Source organism: Labeo rohita, chromosome 6 (assembly GCF_022985175.1).
Source record: "Labeo rohita strain BAU-BD-2019 chromosome 6, IGBB_LRoh.1.0, whole genome shotgun sequence".
Lineage (NCBI taxonomy): Eukaryota > Metazoa > Chordata > Actinopteri > Cypriniformes > Cyprinidae > Labeo > Labeo rohita.
In genome coordinates this window covers 17526437-17554429 of record NC_066874.1, presented here as the reverse complement: position 1 = coordinate 17554429, position 27993 = coordinate 17526437, and the positions used below count along the sequence as shown (strand labels likewise).

At 38.5% G+C, this 27993-nt stretch overlaps 1 protein-coding gene across 5 annotated transcripts; it reads left to right on the top strand.

Annotated features, from left to right (window-relative positions):
* bcl6aa (BCL6A transcription repressor a) lies at window positions 1-27644 on the top strand. 5 transcript variants are annotated; one of them, XM_051112285.1, is made up of 10 exons: window positions 1-159; window positions 17270-17362; window positions 23440-23611; window positions 23698-23919; window positions 24006-24974; window positions 25245-25429; window positions 25515-25682; window positions 25769-25899; window positions 25978-26115; window positions 26209-27644. In XM_051112285.1, the coding sequence occupies exons 1-10, from the start codon at window positions 132-134 to the stop codon at window positions 26350-26352; spliced, it is 2250 nt and encodes a 749-aa protein (XP_050968242.1). In that variant the 5' UTR covers window positions 1-131; the 3' UTR covers window positions 26353-27644. The 5 variants fall into 5 exon arrangements, with proteins under 5 accessions (XP_050968242.1, XP_050968243.1, XP_050968245.1 ...); XM_051112286.1 differs by having other exon boundaries at window positions 5-159; window positions 25248-25429; XM_051112288.1 differs by lacking the exons at window positions 1-159; window positions 17270-17362 and adding an exon at window positions 20457-20524 and having other exon boundaries at window positions 25248-25429.
* Window positions 27645-27993: the final 349 nt, after the last annotated feature.

The window sequence follows — 27993 nt, the reverse complement described above, 5'->3', positions numbered from 1 at the left end:
AAAAGAGACTTCTGCTTGCCGTTGGCAACTTTTTGGACTGTCCAGAGGTGTCCCACTTCCTGCTCCAGCGTTCAAGACGTGGTGAAGCTGGGGGTTCCTCGCGACCGCTGAGTAATCACTCCTCTCCCAGCATGCCCCACTCCATGCAGCAGAAACACGGTGAGAATTTTCTCTTTAACTAACTTCGTACTTACTCTCCTCCGTGACCTCACACTCCCAGCAGTGCTGTGTTTCTTTTTTCTGCTGGGGTTGCAGTAAAGTAGTCCAAAGGAAATTAATAAAAAGCAAACGCATTAATTGGGAAGAAAACGAAAGAGATGCCAGCAGAGCAATTTCCTTATTTGACACGCTCAGTAAACCAACACAGAAACACTGTGAGAGTTCAAAATCTTAATTTTACAGGTCAAAGTTTGCTTGTTGTTTCATAACCCTTTTTACGTTATTAGTAGTGCACTTGTATTGATTAAAAGGTAAGTGGAGGTTAGAATTGCCAAATGCTTCATCACAAATTAGTAAATATCAGCTGCAACCATCTGCTCAAGTCTCAAAGGTCACAACATCATTTACTCTGTAGGAGTTTTTTTTTTCTGTGGAACACGAAAGAAGATATTCTGAAGAACTGTTTTTCGCCTGTACAGTAAAAGTCAATGGGGTCCAAAACAAAAGTGAACTCCACTGATTTTCAGTGTACGGTCAAAAAAAGTAACTTTTCAAAATATCTTCTGTGTTCCACAGAAGAAACTGAATCATACGGGTTTTGAATTTTTCGGGTGAACTATCCCTTTAAAGAGAAACTACCTGAAATGTGCGCTCAGGAAATTTCACAAGAAAAAGCCAGAGCTTGCCCCATTACTCAAGATAAAATGAATTTTTAATACGATAAGAATGTAAAGTGTGTAAGCAAAATGAGCAGGCACCAGAGAGGAGCAGAGAAGCAGAGAACAGAAAGAAAGTGCCCGAAGCTATTTGGACTCGGCACTCTCTCTTAATCTTAGATTGAGCGTTTTCTCTTCTTGGCATTTGCTCACACAGTCTTAAGAGAAAATGCTTGACCCTCTTATTTATTCATTCTGATGTAATTCACAAGTATTTGACATCATTTTAAAAAGGGGCTCCCTCCCCTTACATATTTTCTGCCAAGTGTACTTTTTGTACAGTGGGCTTAGACGAATTTCAAAACATTGCTTACTGCGATAAACTATCAAATCAAAAGGCATTAAACCTGCGTGTCCATGAACTCACATAGAGAAAAGATAATTAAATAACTCTTGGAAAACTGAAAACGACATGATTTGGTATTTGCAATGATAACAGCTCATAAATTGAGAGTGGAAATGTCTCAAGTTCCAGCGACATGACAGAGAAAGTCGCAGGTAAGTGTGGGAGGAGGGAAAAAAAGATTCTGTATTGGCTGTTGAACAAATATTTTAGCTCTGAATACAGATATTCTGTACATGCACAAGCTTAGTTAATTTGTAAATGATGTTAAAGCTGAATGTTCTAGCAGAGCTAATCAAATAAATCACAGGGAGATTGCATGTGCACACATTACTACAGCTGGATAACAACATGATCATAGCATTCCATGAGCATAATTAGCATCTGTGTGCATAAGTTATTATGTAAGTGCTTTGCAGCATCAATTTAAGATAATATGGTTTTACATTAAAACATGGTTGGTTAGTGCATGTACATGACACAAGCACAGGATGTACAGTAATAGCCATTAAACAATCAGCTCTCATGCTATGTTGTGTAAAACAATTTGTGTTCTAGAGAGACATGAATGCAAAACGGCTCTGCAGATGCTCTGATGTACAGTACATCTGTATGCGAGCACTACTTAAGCTGCAAAGATCTCTCATCTAATTCTCTGGAGTGGGACAGTCACGAAGCTGATTAAAAGCCATGAAGGAGATGGTCATGTTTACAAGCTTAGTTAAAGCTCATTTTCCACTCATGTGCTCACATCGGAAACGCTGCTCCAACATACGCTGCACAGTCTCATACACAGAGACTTCCTGAAGGACCTTTCATGCTCAAGAAGGCTGTTTGTGCACTCTGATGCATTAAAGACGGAAAGTTTGATGGTGGGATTTAACCCCTCTGAATTCTTTCATTTATGGCTAGTCCTGTTTTCCAAATGGCGTATTGAAGCTTATTTTTACTTTACATACTGATGGTTGCAAAAACAGCAACTACTAAATTCTCTGAAGGAACAGCTAGTTTAATTGACGTTAGGGGTCCAGAAAAAAAAAATCTGGAAATTTTATTTTATTTTATTTTTTTATTATTATTATTATTTTTATTTTATGAAATGGCCCCTTGCAAAGGGATCACCATATTTAAGTCCATCAAAAAGTTTGAAAACAAACAAGTTGACGTCACATATTAACTGAAAATAAATCCGTACTTCAATATGGGATCTCAGTATGTATTGCAATTTATCAGTAAAACTAAATGCTCAAATTCTGAGCAAGGTTTCCTAGCAGGTTCAAGATGCCATAGAAGAACCTTTTTTGTTTAAATGGTTCTATAAAGAACCTTTACTATCTGAAGAACCTTTCTGTTTCACAAAAACTTCTTTGTGGAGAAAGAAGGTTCTTCAGATTATAAAAAGGTAAGAAAGAGATGGTTTTGATTGAATGTTTCTTTGTGAAACCAAAAATGGTTCTTCTATGGCATCGCTGTGAAGAACCTGTTAAAGCACCTTTTTTTAAAAAGTGTATGAAAATTACATGTGGTTCTAATCACATCCCTTGTAAAAAGCTGAAAGTACCTGTACAGAAAGTAAACATCCACTCATTTTCCCTGACACATTTATCAGTTAAGTTGTTGAATAAATTATTTGTAACAGCAACTTTGTTTTGCCAACACAGATTTCTCTGCACAGACTAATAAAATAATTGAATACTTAGACAGCGCGGCTTATCATCAGCTGTTCAGAGCAAATGTACAAGCAGCTGCTTATGAAACATAGCAGAGATCTGACATTGATTTGAGTTTGCTATTTTGGACAATCACTGTTTTGTCTCTCCTTGGTTTGACCATGATTCACCGGTAATATCAAGACAAGGTTAGCTTTTCTGACTCACTTTAGCCTTGGTTTATGTACCTGACTTTATTTCTGCTTCTGCATACAGATAAACTATCCATGTCTCTCTTGAAGTCAGAGGCAGGCAGAGACCAAAGTGACATATATTTGTTTTTTGGTATACACGTTTGCAAAAATCATACTAAGAGTACATTATGTCCATATGTATCAGTATTGCAGGCCATGTGACTCATTCAAAACCGTCATTCATTTGTAAATGTCACGATAGAACTATCAACATTTTCAAGAAGTCGGAGTAGTGCAATCACATTTTCGAAAGATAATATTCCAAGGTCAAAAAGAGCTATTGTTATAGCTATATGAAGCACATCTAATACAGAGTTCACTTTAAAACCAAGCCGCTTTCTTTTGGTCAGTGTGGCTTTGAGAAATCAGCATAGGGCAGTAGCTCTCAAATGGTTTGACTTACATTTTACTATGGTCATCAAGCTGCAACCCACTTTTTTATTGTATACTATATATATTTAAAATAAATAAAAAATGCTCATTTATTTCACAAAATTGTTGACACAAACAAACGTTTTTGTTGCTGATGTTTCTTTGACTGTATAATACGGTTATGACTCACTAGTTGAGAAACACTGCCCTGTTGAAAAAAACAACAGTTAACGTCACATAATTTGTAATGCTTTAACTGGTTACAATGGGAATTTTACTGGTTTTAATGGAAATTGTAATGGTGCCTGTTGGTCTCTACTGGCAATTGGTCACCTTTTATTGGTGGCTTGTTAAAACCACTAAATACTAATGGAGTATGTCCCAAGACACACTACAGAAAACCATTTTTAGTGGTTTTAATGGTAAAAATATTTGGAATAGTATTTTTAGTGGAAACCATTAGAATTTCTGTTATGGTTTCTATTGTTGTTGTTGTTGTTTTTTCCAGCAGGGTCACATAGAGAACCTTTTCACCTTCAGGGATATGGCATGTGCCCAATGGCGCAGAGAGAGCAGTACAGATCGAGCGTTTTCAATTCATCCCACAATTCACTGCACAATCATGAAGCTCAAGGACTATTGGAATGAACTGAAAATGCTCGCTCTGTCCAGTTTGCTCCATGCTAGTGGCCACAAAACTCCATGCAATCCTTTTGAACTGACTGGATTTCACCACTGAACTTTCACAGAGTAATGGTAAATGTGACCGCAGAGCAATATGTGATACTTCTGTTAAACATTTCAATAAACCAGAAATCAATATCCATTACAGTAACTTACATTTTAGACACAATATTGCTGTTTTTTTTCTCATTGTAACACAGTAGTGGTGAACAAATCAGTTAAATGAATGATTCAATGACTTACTTGTTTAGTTCCCGATTCATTCAGAGATGATTAGCGAATTGGTTGAGTAAATGATTCAAATGGCTCATTTAAAAGACAGTCACTTGTCGCCACCTACTGGCATAAGAATGAAACCTGCAGATAGAGTCACTGAACTTCCTATGGTTCCCTGGGTCCCTATGGGAATCGCTATTGGTGTTAAGCTGTACAAGTCTCCAGTGGAGCTAATTATGCCTTATTTACATTGATATCCCTCATTGTTTATGACCAACACCACTCTTCCCATAATGATTATAGGTTTTTACCATAGCAGCAAACATGCCGAATGAGCACAACTTCACAGAAGTGACGCTGACTCTGGCTGATCTGTTTGCTGTAAACATTAGCAAGGCAGTTTAAGGGAGTCAGAGTCAAATCCAGCGCAAGTAAGTGTTGATGGGTGGCTGGTTCCATGCAATCTGAATGCTGGCAGAGCGAAATCCATATGTTGATGCCATCTGGACCTCCACTAGCTGCACTTAATTGGAAAAAAAAAAGTTCTAACCTAACTCACAAAGTTCAGATCACTAACATCACCTCATGTTAACATATAAGATTTGTTTACACTATTTCAGGGTGGGACGCAAATTTTTAAAGGACCAAAAACATTACTTTTCTAGATCTTCTCTAACATGATCATGAACAAGCTAAGTGTCTCCCTGTCAACATGTCTAATATTGTAGTTCTTCATAAGGTTAGAAATGAAATAAGCTACAGTACTGTATTACCAAAGAGCTGGTATTACAACTTGTTCCAACAGAGATATGCGAGTTACCTGGCAACAGAGAATGCATGCCCTCTCTTTCACATCTAAACTCTGATCATGTGTCTTACGAAAGTGATACACTTATACAATAATAACAATAATCTGCATAAACATCGGACTGATCGTTTTTGCAGTTTAAGCAGTCTTAAAGCTTGCATAAAACTTTGACGCACAGAAAATGATCCGCTGTAGGTTTTCCCAATGAGCACACTTAGGAGTACTTTTAAAAATATGTATTTTCGCAGGGATTTTGTAACCCACCCAACAAAATATACTACTGCAAATCCTCTCCCCAAATCCCATGTAAATTGATATGTTATTAAAAATTTCTGGAAATACGTGTTTATCTACCTCTTGGGTTTTTAGAATTGGTCAAAGTTGGAGGCCATCCAAGTAAAATCAGGTTTTAGAGGAGCTGATTTCTGGGACTGGGTGGAATTGCTTTCATCCAGGCCAAAAGCCCCTGCATCCATGTTATCATGGATTACACTCCATTTGCTCCCTCTGATGGATGGAGGGAGCGAGCCAAAAATAGGCAACACAGAACCACACCCCTCCACAGGCCTAATGGATATTCCACTGAGGCATTTCGGCCAGATTGGATTTTTCCTGATATCCTGACTTCTGTGATTTAAGAATGTTTGGGCAAAAAAAGCTGCCTTAAACAGTGATGAAAAATAGAGAGATTTGCTACATTTACAAGCAGGCATTGGCAGGAGATCTGAACTAATGGATGGATGAAACCATGTTTAAACGCTTTAAAAACTCACATATAATGACGTTTCAATAAGGAATCTAACTTGCTTCAGAGTTAAGCCTAATTTGTCTTACGTTGCACTGGTTGAAAGTTCTCAGTCTGACAAAATGAGAACTTTTATTGATGAACCAATGAAGAAAATGGGATTTTAAGCTCCTTATAGACCCGTGAACAGTAACTTAATTTTAAGGCTATTTTTAAGGTAATTGTCGATATATATAGTTGAGGTCAAAAGTTTAAATACAACTTGCAGAATCTGCAAAATGATAATTATTTTACCAAAATAAGAAGCATGACACAAAATGCAGGTTATTTTTTATTGAGTAATGACCTGAATAAGATATTTCGCATAAAAGACATTTACATATAGTCCACAAGTGAGAACAATAGTTGAATTTATAAAAAATGACCCTGTTCAAAAGTTTACATACACTCGATTCTTAGAAATGTGTTAAAAATAGCTGAATGATTCACAGCCTTTTTTTTTTTTTTTTTTTTGTTAAGTGATAGTTGTTCATGACTCCCATGTTGTCCTGAACAGTTAAAAAATCTTCAGGTCCCACAAATTCTTTGTTTTTTTCATCTTTTTTGTTTATTTGAACCTCCAATGAGATCCAACTTTTCACACTGAGGACAACTAAGGGACTCAAATGCAACTATTACAGAAGGTTCAAATGCTCACTGATGCTTCAGAGCGATTTACAAATTTACAAATAATTTACTCACCCCCTTGTCATCCAAGATGTTCATGTCTTTCTTTCTTCAGTCGTAAAGAAATTATGTTTTTTGAGGAAAACATTTCAGCATTTTTTCCCATATAATGGACTGATATGGTGCCCCGATTTTGAACTTCCAAAAGGCAGTTAAATGCGGTTGTAAATGATCCCAGCCGAGAAAGAAGGGTCTTATCTAGCGTAACGATCGGTTATTTTAATAAAAAAAATACAATTTATATACTTTTTAATGCCAAATGCTCGCCTTATTTAGGGTAGCACTAAATAAACACTAACATGCATCTTGTATGATCCATCTTATTTTGGTAAAATAATATTTTGCAGATTCTGCAAGGTGCGTGTAAACTTTTGACCTATATGCAGTCAGAGGTTTCTAAGTGAAAGCAATAATTTCTTATCAGATTCTTCTGAGACATAATGATCTATCCATAAACGCTATAAGCACAGGCTGTAGGCAACATTTGTCTTCTTTGTGTCTCTTGTGTATTTTAGGAGAAACATCTCAGACAAAGTTAAACGGCGCATAAACGAGATCTCAAATAACTCCTCTGGATGAGCTCAAAAATTCATGTAGCATTTTTATTCCCAGTTGTAGCAAGTCCCATTTCCACCAAATGATAAGAAAGACTCTTTTTGGCATGAAAATGTAGTCCAACATATTTCTCCAAATCCCAATTCCACAAGAGAGCATGATATCGCAAGCGCGATTCTTAAAGGGATTAGGCCGTTTGAGAAATTAGTCTTGCGCCACAAATTAAGGCAAGGTGTGGAGAGTAAGAAATAGCACCCGTTTAAATGAATGCATTCGAGACATCTTTTCCCTGAGATTAGTGCCTAATTACATCTGGAGGAGTGAGAGTACATAACCTTTATACCACACAACATGCAAGCCTTCAGAAATACATAATGTATTTTTAAAGGCAACAAAAACATAAGCGCATCTTCGGTTTGCGAATCTGAACGGTGAAGACAGAACATAGAGTACTGCATTCGTCTGATAATGATCAACCACCTCCCTCGACACTTTAAGACAGTGACAACAACAAATGGGCTGTTTCGAAAACTAGTTCATGATAGGTTTAGAGGGTGCGAAAGGGGTGGGATTATGAAAAAACAAAAAAAAAGGGAGTCATATTTTCGCATTTTGGCGTCCTGCCTTCCAGTCCGCTCTGTGTTCTCAGAAGCACCACAAGAAATGAGAAAAGTATGAGTCATTGTTATTGCTTCAAACGGAGGCTTCAAAGGTTAAACGTGATCTAGGCTATGTGAAATTTGTAATTGGAGGACGCTCTGAAGAACGGCTCAGTCTTAACCTACATAGTGAACACTGTACAAATACAGACCGAGTTCGTAATTTACACCGCCTGACAGGACAGAAGACTGTTTTCACTCTTTTTTGCAATCCACCAGGTGGCGCATGACTCAGAAAACATTCTGTTCTTGAGGGGAAAAACAGAAAAATTCCAAAACACCGAATTCTTTCTCTCGTTCTTGTGCTGTCCCCCCTTTTTTTCTTTCTAGCTCCTTGTCAGCTCCTTCAGCACATCTCACTTGTAGCCTGCCATGTATCTCTTAAATTAATCGTTTAAACTAGATGGCCTCGTTTAGACTTTTTGTTGTTGTTGTTTTTGAAAGTGGCTTTCCTAAAGAAACTAACAGAGCCAATAAAGGCAAGGTCAGAAGAGCTATTAAGTGCTGAAATGTGAACGAGCAGGAGGATATACAGCGATATTTCAGGGAGTAGAGTGATGCAGGTTAACAAACCCTTTTGCATGAAGATGAATAGGTGTAAATAGTGTTAAAAAACACTTGCAGAAATGCACAATAACATCCTGTACTGTAACATTTTATATTCATCGTTAACCGATCGCATATGCTAAAACCCACTCTACACTGGTGTGAAAAATTTCCCTGCGAGTTTTGGCAGACTTACCTCATAAACTAAAACTCGAAAACTTTAATAGCCCTCCAAGGTGTGATGCAACCAGTTTCCTGCCACTGTCTCTGAGTCACTAAAGATCTTTCCCCAAGTGACTGTGCTAATTTCCATGAGGACTGCTGCTGTTTTCAGCTGCTCTTGTAGATGAATTTGTTCCTTAAAAAGTCAATTTTCAAATCTGCGGAAAAAGACGCCAGGTGCTGTTCAAGTAATCAAATCCCACCATCACGCTTTTAGCACATCAGGCTTTTACTGAAAGAGAAGAATTTAACTCTTTCAAAACACTACGTAATATTAAAAAGCATTATTGTTAGACCACTTATTCAGATGCTTTCTTAATTTTTTCAACTTTATGCATATTACACTCAAAAAATGACAAAGAAATGGCAAGTAACACTGAATTAAACATGACATTTTCAAGTACAAAGACAGAAAGTGTCTACTTGAAAACACAATTCCATATATTAATTTAATATTTGTTATAAAAATATATATATAAAAATTCCAAAAATGAATAAATTTGAAAATATTTTTTTATTTAAAAAAGAACTTTTAGGTTTGCAAATAAAGCAGCAACTAGAGAAGAAAAAAATAATTAAAAAAAACTCAATTTTTTATAGAAAATGAGGTGTCTTTACTATCCATTTACATAAAAATAAATACATGCATACATAAATAAATGTTTAGTACAGTGTACCTGTTGGTTTCATGTTAAACTGCAAAACACTTTCTCTTCTATTGAGGTGGGATACGGTAAAGGTTACAGATGGGTTTCGTGGTTAGGTTTAAGGGCGGGTTAATGTCTAGACATAGGGTCAACAGTGTAATTACAAATGTAACTAGAGAAATTAATTACAGATGCATTTTCAGAAAGGTATTTTTAAATATAAATGCAATGTAAAAACATTTAAGTACATTATAAGTGCATCGTATCAAATATATATATATATATATATATATATATATATATATTATATATATATATATATATATATATGTATATTATATATATATATATATATATATATATATATATATATATATATATATATATATATATATATATATATAAATAAAGACCAGTGATGCCTGTGTTTTTCATCGTCCGCGGGTTGAAGCGACCCCAATAACGCAGTATTTAACCCCTGGAATGCTAATTTGACCAGTTTTGAGTAGCAATTGGTTGGGTTTTGATGTGAAAACCTGGCAACCCTGTTAAAAACACTTAATTGTAAGTTTTTTTTTTTTGTAATTGTGGTAACGTGGTAACATGTAAATTAATGTATTTTATTCAAGCCAAAATATAATTTGTCATCGATTTAACCTAAAAATACAAATAAATACATATGTAACAACTGCAGATGACCTCTTTTACCGTTTGAACCTACTGTCACACAAATGTTTAGCATGAAGAATCAAAAACTCAAAAACGTGACAAACCAGCATGACATACGCATCTTCAGCAGGTTGTTTGAGGATGCTTGCGGCATCAGTGTGGCAGCTGCATGCCTTTACCCAACCCCCCATGCCAGGCCCCGCTTACAGACAGCATACCCACACGTTACTGAGGTAGGCAAAGCAGCAGTACCTCCACCACTCTACATCATCCCCCCACCCCACCCTACCCCACCCCGCCTACTGCTGTTTGGGCTGTGACATCCTGTGCTGATCAGCTCACATGCAAAACCTCGAGACGGCGTGGCCCACGCTTCAGTCTAAATCTGATCTAGCTCATGTATGTCAGCATTATACATCTGGGGCCTGAAACTAACTAACTTAATGCCTATAAATGTCTTTGAATTGCACAAAAAATATAATCGTACCAACTTCTCATAAACTATGAGAATGTGAATGGTAAATTGACGTGGGATGTAGAAGTCGAAACATCAGATCAGACCACAGAGAGGCTGGTTTTCTCACCACAGTTGAGGAGTTGAGTATGAAGCACTGTAGGCGTTAAATACATACCAGCTTTGTCTCTTCTGGCCATGTTTGTTAAATGTTAAAGAATAGCAAACGACATGTTGGGAGTGTGTAACATCCAGACATTCATCATATGACGATTTTGGGTCCTTCAAAACAAGACTAAGTTTAGAAAGCGTATCTAAATTATTAAATCCCATACTTAAATTCAGCATCTGTCTTAATGAATGTCATTTAATGAGCTGTGCACAAATGCTCTGTGCTTGTGGCTTGAAATTATTTAAAGAAATTTTGTCAAATATCTGTAAATAGGCCATATTTACAGTTTATGGAGACTAGTGTGGTTCTCATGGCTTTGTGAGCCAAGCATGAAGTCAAACAGATACAAGAATGAGTGATAACAGTACCGACACTTCAGGGTTTCTTTTATCACAGACAGGAATCTGCCAAACTTCTTTCAGTACAGAGTCGACGAGCAGTTGAGTTTACGGATGATATAATTTCTTATCATGTGGATTATTATAAAACCTCTATTAAAATAAGGGCAGATTATTAGCGTACTTGTAGCATAATTTGAGCAATGGTGTAAAAAAAAAAAAATCGTTGAGCACAGCACAGAAGGCATTCAGTGACTGTGTAACAGCACATTCATAAACAGAGATACTATATTCTAATCACACTTTACATCTCTCTAAATTTACAATTTTACTCATGTTTTGGTGTTTCATGATGCAACAGTGCTTTAAATGTCTCTCTGACATTGTGAGGTCACAATTTATCTGTAAGTTAAACAATTTTGATGTGATATTGCAGAAAAGATATTTATATTTTTAGATTTTTGTGCCCTACACAAATGCACACACATGTATGGATGTGTGTATATCATAAAGTAAAGTGTTAAACTAAAGTGTGATACCAGTATAAACTAAGCATTAAATTGCTGATCTTAAAAACTGGTTCTCCATGTGACACATCTTCTATTCTCTATGGAAATTTAGCAAAGAAAAGGCTTCCTTTAGAATTTTTATTCACAACCCAAAAGCAGTCTTTTTATATTAAAGAACTAAGAGGACCTCAGTGCACTTGCTAACAGCGGATCCGCACCGTGTTACAGCTCCGTTGCATCATTCCTCTGATGAACACGGTTGGCTCAAGACTTCGCTGACAATGAAGGCTGAAGCTGGCAAAAAAAATTAAAAACAAAAAAAAGTTGCTATCAGATGGGGGCAAAAATTTGCCGCTCGTGTAGAAAAGACTGTAGGGCAGTTTCCGGCGCTCAGGCTAATGTTAATGGGCAGCACATTGTGCGCATTCAGCATCATCAGACAGTTGTTTAACAACTTGTAAGTAAAAGTTGAAACGGAGCAGACGCGGTCACCGCAGATGCCCCCCGTTATTGCCGTTCAGACAGACTGGAACAGCAGCCTACTAAACGTTTTAGACTCATGTTGAAGAATAAGTATTTGTAAACTCTTGTCATCACGAGGTCGTTTCCCAAACAGAAATCACTCGCGGGAACAACCCAGTGATGTCACCCTAACCTAACAATGTGTCATTCGCGCCTGTTGCTCAGTAGCTGCTAAGCGTTGATGTAACACACGGAGTATTGATGAAGGCTCCCCTTCTCCACCCAGCTTTTCTAAGTGGGTCATTTATTTTTGTGGAATTCGTTGGCTAAAACTTTGCCAAGGTTTCGCAGTAATTATCTCGTGCGCATGTGGTTGGGCACTGCAGGGGGCCATGGTAAATTACACATTTCTCCAGAAACTCCTGGATGGTTTTACGGCTGTGTATTATGCAAAACCACATCGGAGGGCCTTAAACAACCCTCCAGTGGATTGAAATAAAGTTGACGCTGCTCTTTGTTTTGAAGCTCAACATGCTCTTTGTTTGGCAGTGCTGAATCGGTTGTTGTGAAGGAGGGCCTTAACTATTTAAGAGACTTTCCCCTGTTGGTTAGCGAACACCTGGGGTGTTTTTAGTGGGGCGCCGGATCCAGATGGGTGGATATCCGTACGATTCCATTAAGGAAAGGGTGTTTTTTTAAATAATTACCAACATAATTTGGCCGAAAAACTCAAATCGCTCTCTTTAGTTCAGGGTGAATCTTCTACCCCGTAACTATACATTAAAGCAATTTATTAATTTATTTAAGAATACATTAAAAATGCATTTTATACACACAATATTAAAATATTCAAGTATTAAAATTATTTTTTTATATGGACCATAAAGTTGGTGAAATACAACTATGAAGAAAAAAAGGCTCTTGAATAAATAAATACATGCATTTTTGAAAAGATTTTTTGGCCTAGTCATAAAAAATGAAATTCTTCGATTTAATATATGAATATGATGCGATCTGGGAAAAATCCGTCGGATGTCGCGCTGGGACGTTTCCAGGAAATTCGATAAATAGGTCGAATGTAATTTTTTTGTCAAAATTAGGTTTTCATTAAATTATTATTCTATAACATCTTGTCTATCATCTCTGAAAATATCTCGACGAAATTCACTTGTTTAGTACAGAAAAATAGCCATTTATTGCAGCAAGTAGAAGTGAAAGTGTCTTTCTCTTATGCTAAGAACGCGCTGCTGAGGTGCTTTCCTTTACACCACAACAACAGTTAACCTATCAAAATAAACCACGTAACATATTTAGTAAAGGCGTATTAATTGACATTCTCCGCCAGTCCTGTGTAAACTACAGCACGCAAAGTTTTTTTATTTATTTACTTTTTTTTTAATCTCGTAAGATGGCGGAGCGCAACAACACCGTCTAAAGTATGGGAAGCCAAACAACTCAAATGTGGGACGAAACAGCGCGGTATTAAAGTGCTCCCGCCGCGCTGACATGTCATCTGCGCGGCCCAATGAACCGAGCCGCGCCACCGACTCTACAGCGCAGGGAAGACGTGTTTGCTAGCGCCACCCAATGGGCAGCGCGGCGCTGACAAACACCAAAAGTGAGACGAAACAGCGCGGTATTATGTTGGTTTGCGCTGTTGCGCTGTAGTCATATGAGCTGGTGAGATTAGTTGCGCCGCGCTGCCAATTGAACAGCGCTAGCAAACACGTCTTCCCTGAGCTGTCGAGTCTGTCGCGCGGCTCGGTCCATTCAGCCGCGCAGATGACAAACAACCAAACAACCCAAATGTGGGACGAAACAGCGCGGTATTAAAATACTCGCGCCGCGCTGACATGTCATCTGCGCGGCTGAATGGACCGAGCCGCGCGACCGACTCCACAGCGCAGGGAAGGCGTGTTTGCTAGCGCCGCCCAATGGGCAGCGCGGCGCAAACTAATCTCACCAGCTCTGACCAATTTAAACAGCGCAAACCAATATAACACCGTGCTGTCTCGTCCCACTTTTGGTGTTTGTCAGCACCGCGCTGCCCATTGGGTGGCGCTAGCAAACACGTCTTCCCTGCGCTGTAGAGTCGGTGGCGCGGCTCGGTTCATTGGGCCGCGCAGATGACATGTCAGCGCGGCGGGAGCACTTTAATACCGCGCTGTTTCGTCCCACATTTGAGTTGTTTGGCTTCCCATAGAGGATGAAGTTACTAAAGAGCAGGAGTCCGATGACAGTTTTATGCATAGTGTGCGAACAGTTGCGCTGCGCTCACTTTTACTACAAGGTAAGCTGCATTATTCGCGCTATCTAAACATAAAATCAAAAGTGATCAAAAGTTTGGAGACTATGCATATGATAAACAACGGATGTGTAATGGTGCAGTATAGCGCTCCCAACTTGACAGACAGCTCTCGTTAAACCGGTAAAGTGAAAGTGAAAGTAGTCTCACTTTAAAGCCGTTTTTCCTAAAACGGAAAAAGGTCCTAAAAAAAGGTCAAATTTCACCATGTGTTGGGTTTTCCTAGATCGCATCACATTATATATATATATATATATATATATATATATATATATATATATATATATATACACACACACATGTATATGTATATATATATATATATATGTTCGACAAAGCAAAGTCATGTGGTGTGTGCAAAGAGTGTGTTAATTTATCAGATAATTTGACTTTCTAAGGACAAGAGAAGGAAAGTTCACGCCCTAAATTGTCCTGGGATGTGACTCACTAAAAAGGGATAGTCCACCCAAAAATGAAAAATCTGTCATTAATTACACACCCTCATGTTGTTCCAAACCTGTAAGTCCTTTGTTCATCTTTGGAACACAAATTAAGATATTTTTTGATGAAATCCGAGAGATTTCTGCAGTGCAACTAACATGTTCAAGTCCCAGTAAGGTAGTAGGACATAGTTAAAGAAGTCCATGTGACATCAGTGGTTTAACTGAAAATAACTATTCAGCAATTTCTTCTTTACTGTTTTAGCCTACAACGTTCATTCATGAGTGTACCACAATGCATGCAAGTGGTGCTGCTGATGCAGAAGCCGGCGTTCTGACTTAGAATGTCCGTCTCTCTTAGTTCATTGTCTGTATATTCAGTTGTTCTGTTAAAATCTTCAAAAACGTTTACGAAGACGAAAACGTTTTGTACAGCGTGCGTCATCATCTGCTTTTAAACAAGGCGCAACGCATCTGGGTTCTACGTCACAATGCCTGCTCCTGTGCCGTTGTTGTTTTCTTTGCACACAAAAAGTATTCTTGTAACTTCATAACATTACGGTTGCACCACAGATGTCACATGGACTATTTTAATGAAGTCCTTACTACCTTGTGTATGTGTCCGTTACATTACTGTCTACGCAGCTCTTGGATTTCATCAAAAGTATCTAATATTTGTATGATTTTTTACATATGGTTACACCACATGACATTTTTAGGTTGGTATAAACTAGTATATACACTACATGACACCAACATGAATTCAGAGCATATATAAGAATATGTGTTTTAAACAAGACGTTAAGAAAAAAGGTCATCAAGAACAGGATATACTGAGATATGGTGTAGCTCTGAGTGCTTGACATCAGGTTATTACAAAATAAATCTCTGCTAAATTTGACCCTTGTGAGAACAGCTTTAGGTCAGACAGAAATCCATCAAGACAAGTTTGTCGTAAGCGTTCCTTTTCCATCTACAACAATTAGACGTTCCCTAAACTAACACACTTGAATCAAAGCTGGTAAAATATATTAGTGGGTCAGAAAAATCAATTTATTACGTTGATTCAATTTTCTCCTCGGGCCAAAATAACAAAGTAGGTCAATCAGTGTTAAACTGAGGAAAGTAAATGACTTCTGCCTCTTCACAACACTAAATGCATTTTATGTGGGTTGTTTTTGAAATTAAATTTTACATTGTGGGCTGTCATGAGAAGGTCAAAAATATAACGTTGTCGCTTTATGCTTCTATTATGACTACCTAGGCATGATCTTCACAAGAAAGTATAGAGGCGTTCCATCTTGTGTCTGTTCCACCTCTGTTCTAAAAAATCAGCCCACACAATCCGGGGTACAACTAGCCAAGGTAGCGCACAGGCAAACTATTTTTGGAACATGTTTTCCTGTCTTGTACACTTCAACAATAGCGGCACATTTATTTCAGGGTAATTAGGAGATAAAGATTTATTTTTAGTAAAGATTACAGATTCTTGCAAGATGCCGTGATATGTGACATACTACATGCTGTACCTGTAAAACCACATTAAATATTACATGAACAAATTTAAATTTTATACCGAGGTTTATGGGGGAGGGGCAACATTTAGGTTTTTAGTTTTCATAAGAATACAAAGACATTCAATAAGACAGGTGACAATAATACACACATTTTTAAGTATTTATATAATTTAAGCATTTAACTATTATGTATTTGTTACATTACTTATGTATATAAGGTGAATATTCATAGCTGATTGAACTCACAACTTTCTGATAGTCCTTGTTTCGAAACAAAACTCCAAGAGACAGAAAGGAAAACTATATGTCAGATTCTGTCACTTTTTCACTTTCTTGATTTGATCTCCATCTCAGTACTTTGAGGGATTTTTTTCTTTTGAGTCACGTTACAGTGTCACAAGAGTTCAGCAGTGTTGTTGATTTTTTCTTCTGTTGATGTTCCACCATTTCATGTACCCAAACAGTGCAATGCTGACACTGTTGCTATCCAGCAGAATTCGAAAAAAAAAAAATTCCCCTCACATAACACATAGTTACATTAAATGTTTGCATTAGCATTATGCAAAGCAGAAAGCAAAACACTAATGAAACTCGAAAAGACTGAACAGTAGGAAAAACGATAAGTGCAAATCTGATCTTCTTCACTTCAGGCTATTTAGATTGTGATTTGTTTATAAAAACAGCAAACCCGAGCACTTCGCACAAGCAAAAAAAGAAAACCCCGTAAGTACGTACAGCTGTCAAATATTTTTCTGCCAAGACATATTAAATTAAATATACTTATATTTTCTGCCCTAATGCGTGCATTTTAAATAGTGTCATTTTTTGTCAAAATAAACAACAATCATAGAAATTAGGTCATAGACAAAGTGTATCAATAAAACTGATAATAAAATTAAGGTCCAATATTTGATGAATAATGTGTCTGTTGTTCACAGCATCAGAATCATTAAACCAAAACCTGTTGTTTATGGCGACAAATTAATCAGCAAAACATTAAGGCAGCAAAATGTACAGACGCACCAACTAAACCCAGACAAAAGCACTGGATCTGTTTGGGGGGAAACATGTGCACTGAAATTCTTCCTTTTTTCCACCACAGCCCAACAGATGCTCCTTCTGTGTCAGGGTATAAACGGCTCAAGGGAGGACGGACCAGCTCCCCCCAGTTGGAGCCACAAGCGAAGTTACCCAGGTGAGCACGTCAGAAAGCAAATCACTCATCAGTCCACGTTTCAAAGTGAATATGAAGATTAAAAAGATCCAGTTATTTCACCAAGTGGCTTGATTTTTTAACTTCTAATCATCCTTTTTACAACAGTACTTGTTGCATTTCCCACAAATATTAAAATCTACTTGTTGCATTTCCCCATTTTCCTTGAAGAACTAAAAAGAAACTACCATAAGGCAGAAATAAAAATTTTAAAAATCTTGATGATATTTCTCTTGACTGCTTAAACTTAAAACAGGTGATAGTTATGTAAAAAGTAGTGTATGTAGGTCAGAGCTGTCCAGTTACAGTTAGCTTTACAGAAGAAAAGTAAAAGTGATTATGACACTTGTGTTAAAATAAAAAAGCAAGTATTCCCTTTTCTATGAATATTCAGCTCATATTTTCTAATTACATACGTCTCAACAGATGCCCACACATGTATACACCACATAAGAGTTTAGTTTCAAGGTAAGCAAATTAAAGACTTGACATCAGCATTGAGTAAAAACTATTTTATTTTCATTATGGATTTACAGGAATTCCATGAAGCACAGTTTTAAAAAAATTAAAAAACTAATGTACAATACACAAGAGTAAATAAATATACCATATGGTTATTATAAACAAGCTTTAAACAGTATAAAACTTGTTCTACGCAGTTACTTTTATAGTTTTTTCCACAATAACAATTTTATAAGCAATCTTTATCGTGACTCTAATGTGACACACCAGCATGAAAGAACACCTCAAAATCCACTCCCTGAGCTGCGCTGCAAACAGGCCTGAGATGTAAAAATGTCCAGAGCAAAACAAATTCCAAAACTACAAGCCAGCCAAAATGTACAACCCCGCGGAAAAGTTCCTTGCATTCCAGAGTCCGTTACATATATTACATACTAGCATAATTAATTGCAGTAGCAATAACAATGTGAGATTATAAAATGCCCCAGGGAATATTCACATATTAACTTCATGTTCTATTACTCAGCACTTTATCTTTTTATAATAAATCACCTGAAAGCCAGAACACGGTATAAATCATCCCAGACGATATATATGCTCAAATATAGGGTTATGGTAAAAACAAGTCTCTATCTTTCACACAAACATCGAACACGATGTGTCCTGGCTAAGCCAGTGTTAACCTAACTTTGAATAACTGACGTGTATTACATTCTTCATGCTGAGCGATGTTTATCCATTACATCCGATGGATCAATTCAACTACTTTTTATCAGGGATTCTAATGAGGTAATATTATGTCTCAAGGGATGCAGCTAAATACTGCTGTCTCTGAATGTAAAAACTCGGACACTCGACTTTTAAAGAGGCTACACAGAGATTTTTTTTCTCCACTTGGACGAAAAACACGACGCCTGCGTTTGGACCAGTACTGACTGTACGCGTTTTTAGTGCATTAGAGATGCGGGGGGAAAAAAGCGAGAAGCATGTTGGAAGAGGAAGAGAATATAAAACGCACCAAACTGACATGTCGTCTCCTCCTTATGCTTTCTGACAGATGCTTCTCACAAACAGAGTCTGCAGAATAAACGACAACTGATGTCCTTTATTAATAAAAACACCCAACTTACAGACGAGTGAAACTTTGATCAGAATGTGTCGAGCTTTTAATAAATCTAATAAAAAAAAATACTAAAACGCATTCTTAAAATTATTATGTGTGACCTAAAGGCTACTAAACGGAGGCCTGAGGTTAACCTGTGAACAGGAGCTGGCATTTCGGTCTTCGCTGGTTATTTCAACTGACGTTTATAGAAGTTTCTACTCTTTCAAAGAATGGTTTATAAAATAATACTCAGCTTTCGCTCAGAGCATAATTAAACATAACGTAAAATAAATCAGCCGCACCACGTATCATTAAGCATGAACAACATCATATTTGTGGGCCTCAACAACAAGTGTTTTGTACGAACTGCTGTTTTTGTGAGCTGCCGTCTTTCTGACTTAAAGCGTGACGGATATGGACACTTCAACAGCGGAGAATGTGACATCAATTAATACGTACAGAACGCGCGGCTCTACAAATATGGTTTAGTAATGCGAGTTGTGCGTAAGAATGAGATTAATTCGTCAGTCAATTGCTGCCTGTCACTGGCATCTTTACAAGACTAAGCGCTCCGGTGCTGTAAGGTTCTCCTTGCAACTCAGCTGCCTCCTGACAATTAAACCATTAATATTGCACAATTCCGAAACGAAGCGGCTTTTAACAGCGCCTTAACAAGTCAAATAAATATTCATCAATATTCCTCTCAACCACAGTTACTTATATCGATTTCTAAACACATCTATGGACTTGCCAGATAGGGCAGTTCGTCAGTAGCCTACTACCGGTTGTATACACATGTGACAGACAAACCACGACGAGAACAAAGCAGTAGAATCAAAGTAAAAAAATCGAATTAATAAACGACATTCCAGATGTGAAATAAAGCCACAATGTCTCAATGTTCGTATATATATATATATATATATAGATAGATATAATCCCGGTCAAACAAACCCTTATGCACACTGGCCAGCAGGTCCACGGCACTGAAGAGATAACATGCTAGAAAAAAAAATATATCACTGAAAGAAAGAAAAATATAATAAATAAACAAACAAACTGTGTCCGTGTGAATAAGCGCTCCAGATATGTTCTGTATAGACTAGGTTATGGCCGTGGGTTTAATACAGGGAAAGGCAACGAATGGACACTTTGCTTATGTCATGGAATAGCAAATTAGTTCTGAGTATTTTGAGGCTGGGCTAAAGAGACAACGTACGTAAGCCACTTTCTCTGGCCACGTGACTGTCTCGGTCTGGACGCGTCCATGAGAAAGGAGGAAATAAACGCTGAATGCAAGTATTTTTCTCGATCATACTAGTAATTTGATTGTTTAATTTGCACTTTAAACATTTAATTCAAAAACACAGTAGTTAAATATTAAAGTATAGTAGTGTGAAATCAAAATATTGACGATAAGTGAAGAAATCCAAAGTTAAGGCAAAACATCACACTCCCCTGTCCTCTAAAAATGGTATGGTCGCCAGCTCAAATTCCGAGAATTGAGCTCTCCTGATTCTTAGAACTGGGGTTCTTAGAAGTGGTGATGCAAGAAGTTTCTAGGAAAGCACTACCAGGTGATTTTTTTTACATTCTTTTCCTCTGGCGCGCTGTTGCCATTACTCACACATGTTCATTAGGCTGTTTTATTGGGTTTTATGGTTAAATGTTTATCTCGGCTGATTTTTAGCTGTTTTTGCGGACAGTCTTGTAGAGCAAAGTGTTTATGTAGTGGGTCTGTCTGGACTGGAGAAAATGCTTTTGACAGTTTAGGTCGTCCTGCACGAACCATACTGCTCTGTCAGTCCTCACTGCGGGATCGTGGGGTTGTAAATAGTATGTGCAGGCGGCAGAGGGGTGAAAATTTAGACGCGGTGCGCGTTTTCCCCCGAAAAGCAATCGAACTAGACATCTTTCAAAGTTGACTAAATAGCACATGGGGGATAAGATTATAAACGGTGGTTGTGTAGTGCGTGGTTAAATACAAAGATAGAAGCGTTAACCAAGGCATCCGCCGATTTCATTTTTTATCTCAGTGCATGCTTTCAAACGCGGAGTTCGCTTAGAAACCGGAGTTTGCACTCTCGCTCGCTCTTTCTCTTCTTGACGTTTTAGTTTTGTTGTCCTCTGCCAAAAGCCGTGCACATTGCGTTTTCAGTGTGTTATGATGGTGTAAATCACATCCTAAGCTTAGAGATTGTTTCTGATTTGGTTGTGGAGTTGTTGAGCGTGCGTTTGTTATTTGTTTTTATTATTTTTTTTTCCTGTAGCGCGGAGAATCATTCATGTCATCACTGATATTGTCATTATCGTTTTTTGTCAGAGTGTTACATTTTATAGTATTTCAGCAAAATATGCAAGTGTTCGCAAGTGGAGATGCGATAGAAAAGTTTGTATCGTTTTGCGGTTGCTGTCACTTGTAACAGTACGAGCGCAGCGGACCTGCACAAGTTACTCTGTAGCCATGTGTTTTCTTTTAAATGTATATATTTGTAATTTGTCGCTAGTGTGTTAGGTGTTTCGTTTTAAAAATACGTTGTATAAAATGCACCATATGTACATATGCATATGGCTTAACAGACATAGATTTAAAAAAAAAAAAAAAAAAAAAATAAAAACAGACTTTAAAGTGCTGCTTGGCATTGAGCGAACGGCTCATAAATCTGTCCGCTGTTTGCGTGTTGTGGATCGGACTATTCCTGGAGTGAGCACATTTAATGGCGTTTAGTTACATAGGGTGAAAGTGTTAAATACGATTTACCGCTTAATAAGATGGAAACCGAGAGCAAGAATGCGAGACAAATAAGAGCTCAACAGAGAACGCGCTCTGCCATATGACACTTTTGTGTGTTCGTGAGAAGTTGATGATGTTTATACGGTCGTAGTGATTTAGGATCGTTAAATGCCGGCAAAGCAGCCAAATATGACTTGATATGCGAGTTGCAGGTGTCGTTCAGCGTCGCTTAATGTCAAAACGGTCTCTGGGTGACATCTCGTGGACACAAAACTTGGCGAAATAAAACTAGTTGTTCAGAACATCAAATCAAAGTGGCTAAAAGTTCTTCGGGTCAGTTTCAGAAAGGTTCTGAAGAGCTGGTGTATTTAGGTGTTTGTGTGTGTGTGTGTGTGGTTTTTATTTGTTTGTCCAGTGGTTAAAATCCGATTCCATTACTGGTCATCTGCGTGTTTGCCTCCTCACACAAGAGCATTACAAGAGTCATGGGCTGATTAAGCTGCTTTGGCACTATGACAGAGCGCGGTCGGGGATATTGATGTTATGTAGGCTGAAATGGAAATAGAATCTCTAATACTGAATGTTCAACATGTGAGAAATGTTCGCCTAACTATTTAAAGGCGTCCAGTGAAACTATATTTGTGTCAGGGCGCCAGATGTGACTGGGAGACCCGTCTGAGGTGAATCGTTCAATACGTGAACTTGCGAAAGCAGAAAAAGGGTTGTCACAAAATTAATCTATTAAGAAAATAAACTCTTCTACGGTATTAACATAATTCTTGGGTTGTGTTTGTTGACTATTCCACTTTGTCTGTTATTACACTCATTCCTCAATAGTGAAGTGTATCGGTCCAGAGTACTGCAATAAACAGCCTAACTACATTTTCCCATGACTCACTCCAGTTTATTCTCCACACATAAAGACTTTAAAATCGCAGGGAAAGAAGCAATTTTCTTCCGAAGGCAAGAAGTAAGCCTAAATGCACATTTCAGTGAACCTGGTACATATTAGGATAAATATACCTTTTGTTTGACTTACCTCGCAAAGTGCCTAAAAGTTCATTGTAACTGTGAACTTGAAGGATAATGCTGTCAGATACGCTAAAAGATAATTGTGGGTAGGAAGAATAATGATTCTCGTATCTGACAGAAGTAAACCGCACGTGGATGGACGTCAGTTCTCCAACTAAATATTTGCATCATTTATCGCCACCTACCGGACAGAGAGGGAAATCTGGCGGCATCTCTGAGATGTAATTGATTTTCAGATTAAAGGGATAGTTCACCCATAAATGATAAGTCTGTCATCATTTACTCACCCTCGTGTTGTTCCAAACCCTAATGATTTTCTTTCTTCGGTAGAACATAAAAGGAGATGTCAGGCAGAATGACAGCCTCAGTCACCATTCACTTTTATTGTATGCAAAGTTGGAATAAAAGTGAATGGCGACTGAGGCTGTCATTCTCCATAACGTCTCCTTTTGTGTTCCTTTGTCAAAGAAAAAGCAGAGGTGGCACACATTGACAAATTTCTGATGCATAACAGGATTAAAACTACATTCTTAATAGATGTTTTGACATACCGCCCAAAAACAGCAAAGAATAACAGCACTGGCTTGTTTTTGAAGTTTTTAACAGCTAATATGAGCTTCAAAGATTTGTGTGATGTAAGAATAATACCCAACTTTTCTGATTTTAGCGCATGTTGTTCAGTGAGCGCCGATTACATCATTCACGGTTCACTTTGTTTCCCCACAGATCTCGAAAAAATGGCTTGTGCAGCCGACAGCTGCATCCAATTCACACGTCATGCAAGTGATGTTCTGCTCAACCTGAACCGACTGCGTAGCAGAGATATCCTCACAGATGTCACGATTCTGGTCAACAGACAACAGTTTCGAGCACACAAAACAGTCCTTATGGCATGCAGGTGCAATTGAAGATTGTTTGGATTTGTTACATGCTTTCTTGTAGTGAAAACATGTTAGAAAGCTAACTAAAATCATTTCTCCACAGTGGGCTCTTCTACTCAATCTTTACTGATTCACACAAATGCAACCTGAACGCCATCAGTCTGGACCCGAAGGTCGACCCAGAGGGTTTCGCAATCCTTCTGGAGTTCATGTACACTTCACGTCTCACACTGAAGGAGAGCCTCATCATGGCCATCATGAACACGGCCATCTATTTACAGATGGACCACGTTGTTGACACCTGCCACAGATTCATAAAGTCCAGGTATGTTTTCCTTTGTTCATAAATTACACCTTAGAATGAATGATACAGTGCAGATGTTCTGTAATTTGCTCTGTATTTCCATGCAGTGACTCCTCCATCAAACTTCCCAGAGAGGACTTTCTGGTCAGCCCCTTGCTTTTACCTCAAGACGTTCACAGTTACAGACCCCATGAGGTGATGGAAAACGTTCCTGGACGGGGAGCGACTTTCAGAGATGGGAGACCCTATGGCGTCTGCATGTTTAACGGAGTAAATGCTCCTAACAGCTCGTACCTTTACAGCCAGTTTCCCATGCAAGGTTTTCCCTTTCCTCTTTGCAAGCTGACAGATACCAAAAACACTTTCTCAGACTTCTCAAAGGGAGGAATCATTCATCACAAACACTGCTCGCCGGCTGACGGCAACAATCCCATCCTGGCCGACTTCACCCGCAGCGCCACTGGCGGGAGCTCAACCGCTTGCCATGCCAGCTCATACTCCTCGAGAGAGCTGGGAAGAGATGAGGAAATGAAGCGGGAGACCTTGGAGGGAGTGGTCCATTCGATTGGGATGAGCTCCAGGAAGCACGGTTTCACCAGCCTGGCTCAGGAGCAGCAGAGGGAGACTGGGAAAGAGCAAAGTTCCCTGGTAGAGGAACACTTGAGCCACCAACACTACTCCATGGGCATATCCTCTAATGGACGTAAAACCTTGATGAGCAGCCCTCAGAGCCCTCTGAAATCAGACTGCCAGCCCAATTCCCCAACAGAATCAAGTAGCAGCAAAAACGCAGCCCTCACGCAGGCCTCGCAACCTCCGACCTCTCAAGGTACTCAAGACCCTAAAGCTCGCAACTGGAAGAAATACAAATTCATCGTTCTCAACCAGAGCTCCAAAGAGGAGGAGACAAGTCCTCGTGACCCTGGAATGCACTCCCCGCAGAGGCCAGGCTTGTCTGCTTTTCTTCACCATGTTGAGTCTGAACATCCCGACTCGAAGGCGACAACAAAGATTACAGAGCAAGGCGAGGACTTCACCGTGCCGCAGGCCAGTCGCCTCAACAACATCATCAACAGGTGAGTTTGTCCAAAATCCTCTGTGTACAGAAACCGACCTGGTTTCCTAATGCAATAAAGTTCAAAACTGCAGGTTTGTGAGTATTTTGTGGAACGGTTCTCCACCCACCACCTCCACAAAGCCAGATTGAATTTTTCTTCATCCATTCCAATCCTCTGAAAGCACACAGAGGATTTACCTCTTAGCAGGAACGTGTGAAATTCATTCCATATCCTATAAAAAAAATGAGTGAATTCCTCTGCAGACCTAAAATGTGGTGTTTTCCTCAGCAGAACTCTAGAGGGATCGCAGAGGAACAGCGACAGCCACTCTTCTCTCTATATGAGCCATTTAAAATGCTCGTCCTGCGGCTCCCAGTCTCCACAGCACTCTGACGTCTGTCCCAACACGTCCGCCTCGCGTCTGGCCGAGGAGATGTCTGAGATGCACTCCGAGTACTCCGATTCCAGCTGTGGTGAGATACTCTCCTACATAGTTTCCTAAAAACCTGTTTGCGTCTTCCAAAACCAAGCTAAAAGCGTTTCTCCTTCGCCTCACAGAAAATGGAACATACTTCTGTAATGAATGCGACTCCAAGTTTGCAGAGGAGGAAGCCTTGAAACGCCACACGCTTCAGGTCCACAGCGACAAGCCATACAAATGTGACCGTTGCCAAGCAGCATTCCGCTACAAGGGAAACCTTGCCAGTCACAAAACAGTTCACACCGGTAAAAATAAACAGCCCGCTCCTACAAATGTCATTTTGGCTGCAGCGTTCGACGTTTTCCTTAACCTCCTTTTATTTGTGCTGTAGGAGAGAAACCGTATAGATGCAATATCTGCGGGGCTCAGTTCAACAGACCAGCTAACCTCAAAACCCACACACGAATTCACTCAGGAGAAAAGCCATACAAGTGCGAGACATGCGGCGCTAGATTCGTACAGGTGAGTGCTTTGAATTAGCAAGTTTGTATAGATACAGAACAAGACATTTGTAAGACTAACATGACCTCTTTTGCACAGGTCGCTCACCTTCGGGCTCACGTTCTGATTCATACCGGAGAGAAGCCATATCCGTGCGAAATCTGTGGCACTCGTTTCCGCCATTTGCAGACGCTGAAAAGTCACCTGCGAATACACACGGGAGAAAAGCCCTATCATGTAAGCATTTACAGAGCGATTGCATCGCTGTATCTGCAAGGTGCAAAAGTATTCATCCTCACCTTAAACGCTGTTCTCACGTTTGTTTTTCAGTGTGAAAAATGCAACTTGCATTTTCGCCACAAGAGTCAGTTGCGGTTACACCTGCGGCAGAAGCACGGCGCAATCACCAACACCAAGATCCAATATCGCATGTCCTCGACAGACCTACCGACCGACTTGACGAAGGCATGCTGAGCAGGCACTTAGGGGCAGACCTGACCATGGCATTATATGACCTGACATGTACAATCATTCAAAATTTTAGTGCCACACTGTGTTAATCGGACAAGAAGGAAAAAAAAAACTACACTGGCAAGAATTGCCAGTCTAAACGGGTTTCCTCTACATTTGAACATAGAACCACAATATGGTCTCTTGTAGTCACTTTATTGTTTATATTTACATATTTACATATATAAATGTTGGGAGTGTTTTTATGTTTTGAGTTACTAAAAAAAGCTTTATTTTGTTGGAAGAAGGATGGAATGTAAAACATTTAAATCCGGTTTTTGAAAATACAGTATTTTCTAACGAAAAAAAAAATACTTTTCTGAAGGTACTGGGGATTTTGATTGAGGTTGGAATATTTTAAGTCAAACACATTTCTCGCAAAGCAAAGAATTGTGTCTATAGATTTTTATATATATAAATATATATATAAATGTACAGGTTACACTATGTTGGAACGACCTCTGTCTTGTAAGAGGAACTCCTAACTGTGACTATAGCATTGAATATCTTACTTGGTTTATGTTGTGTACTTTTGCGAATAATGGCTGCTCTCTCAAATGGAAAACATGCATGAGGTGGGTTGCCACTGATAAACTTTCACTATGTAGGCAACTGCATAAATATTGTGACATGAAGTGTAATTACTTTACATCAAGATTGCTCTCTGCTGGCAGAGCCGATCTGGAATTACATGGTAACATATGCATTCAAAAGTAATAACGATTATAATAATAATAATAAAAAAAGAAAAGGTACTGCTATGTTATGACCAAGGAGATATTTTGCTTCAGATGTATTTGTATAGAAACGTGACTTTTTATTTCTTTTGGCAAGTGAAGGTTTACAGTTTTGTCGTTGTTTTAGAAGCTATGTAAAAGGTTATACTATTGTCTTTATTTTCTTTTCTTTTTGTCTGTGTATACACTGTGTACTCAAGGTGCCTTTCTCAATGGTGTCTGAATTTCTTTTCATTCAGCCCAGCTCTACTAAGGTACAACTGAAGGGCAACACGTGTCCTTTTTTTCCCCTTTTCGAGTGTGTAAACATGTGAGAATGTTTTTGTGACAGAAGGACGGCGTGACCGAGTGTGTGTGCATGTGTGCTTTATAAATGCTTTTCACACACTTCAAGAAAAAATGCAACTCATTGCGTAAGCTTCTTCAGGACTTGTTTTGGGATTGGGCTTTTTTAAATAATAAGAAAAAATGCATTAAGCTTACTGTAAAATATAGATGTATGAATGTAAAATAAAAGTATTGGATTTCTATGTCTAACATTTGTGTAAAGACTCTTTATTCTAAACTTGACAAAAAAGAAACATCCTCTCACATTCAACTGCTTTTATTTAGTAAATTCCTTGTGGAATGTTTTAACAAAGACTTAAAACACTGATGCAAACGGAACACGTTTCACAGGCATTTGTTTAACAGAAATGGAATTATGAGTCCCTGAACGAAGGTAGCGGTGCATATCTAAATGAGCAGCCTCCAGCTGCTTTAAAGGGTTAGTTCACCCAAAAATAAAAATTCTGTCACTAATTACTCACCCTCACTCAAACCCATAAGACCTTCGTTCATCTTCAAAACACAAATTAAGATATTTTTG

Excerpts from the sequence above, each read along its gene's own strand:
- bcl6aa (XM_051112285.1), top strand. The coding sequence starts at position 132 with ATGCCCCACTCCATGCAGCAGAAACACG. Across the intron at positions 25,430-25,514 it reads GTACTCCGATTCCAGCTGTG|AAAATGGAACATACTTCTGT; the intron begins GTGAGATACTCT and ends TTCGCCTCACAG. Across the intron at positions 25,900-25,977 it reads GCGGCGCTAGATTCGTACAG|GTCGCTCACCTTCGGGCTCA; the intron begins GTGAGTGCTTTG and ends TCTTTTGCACAG.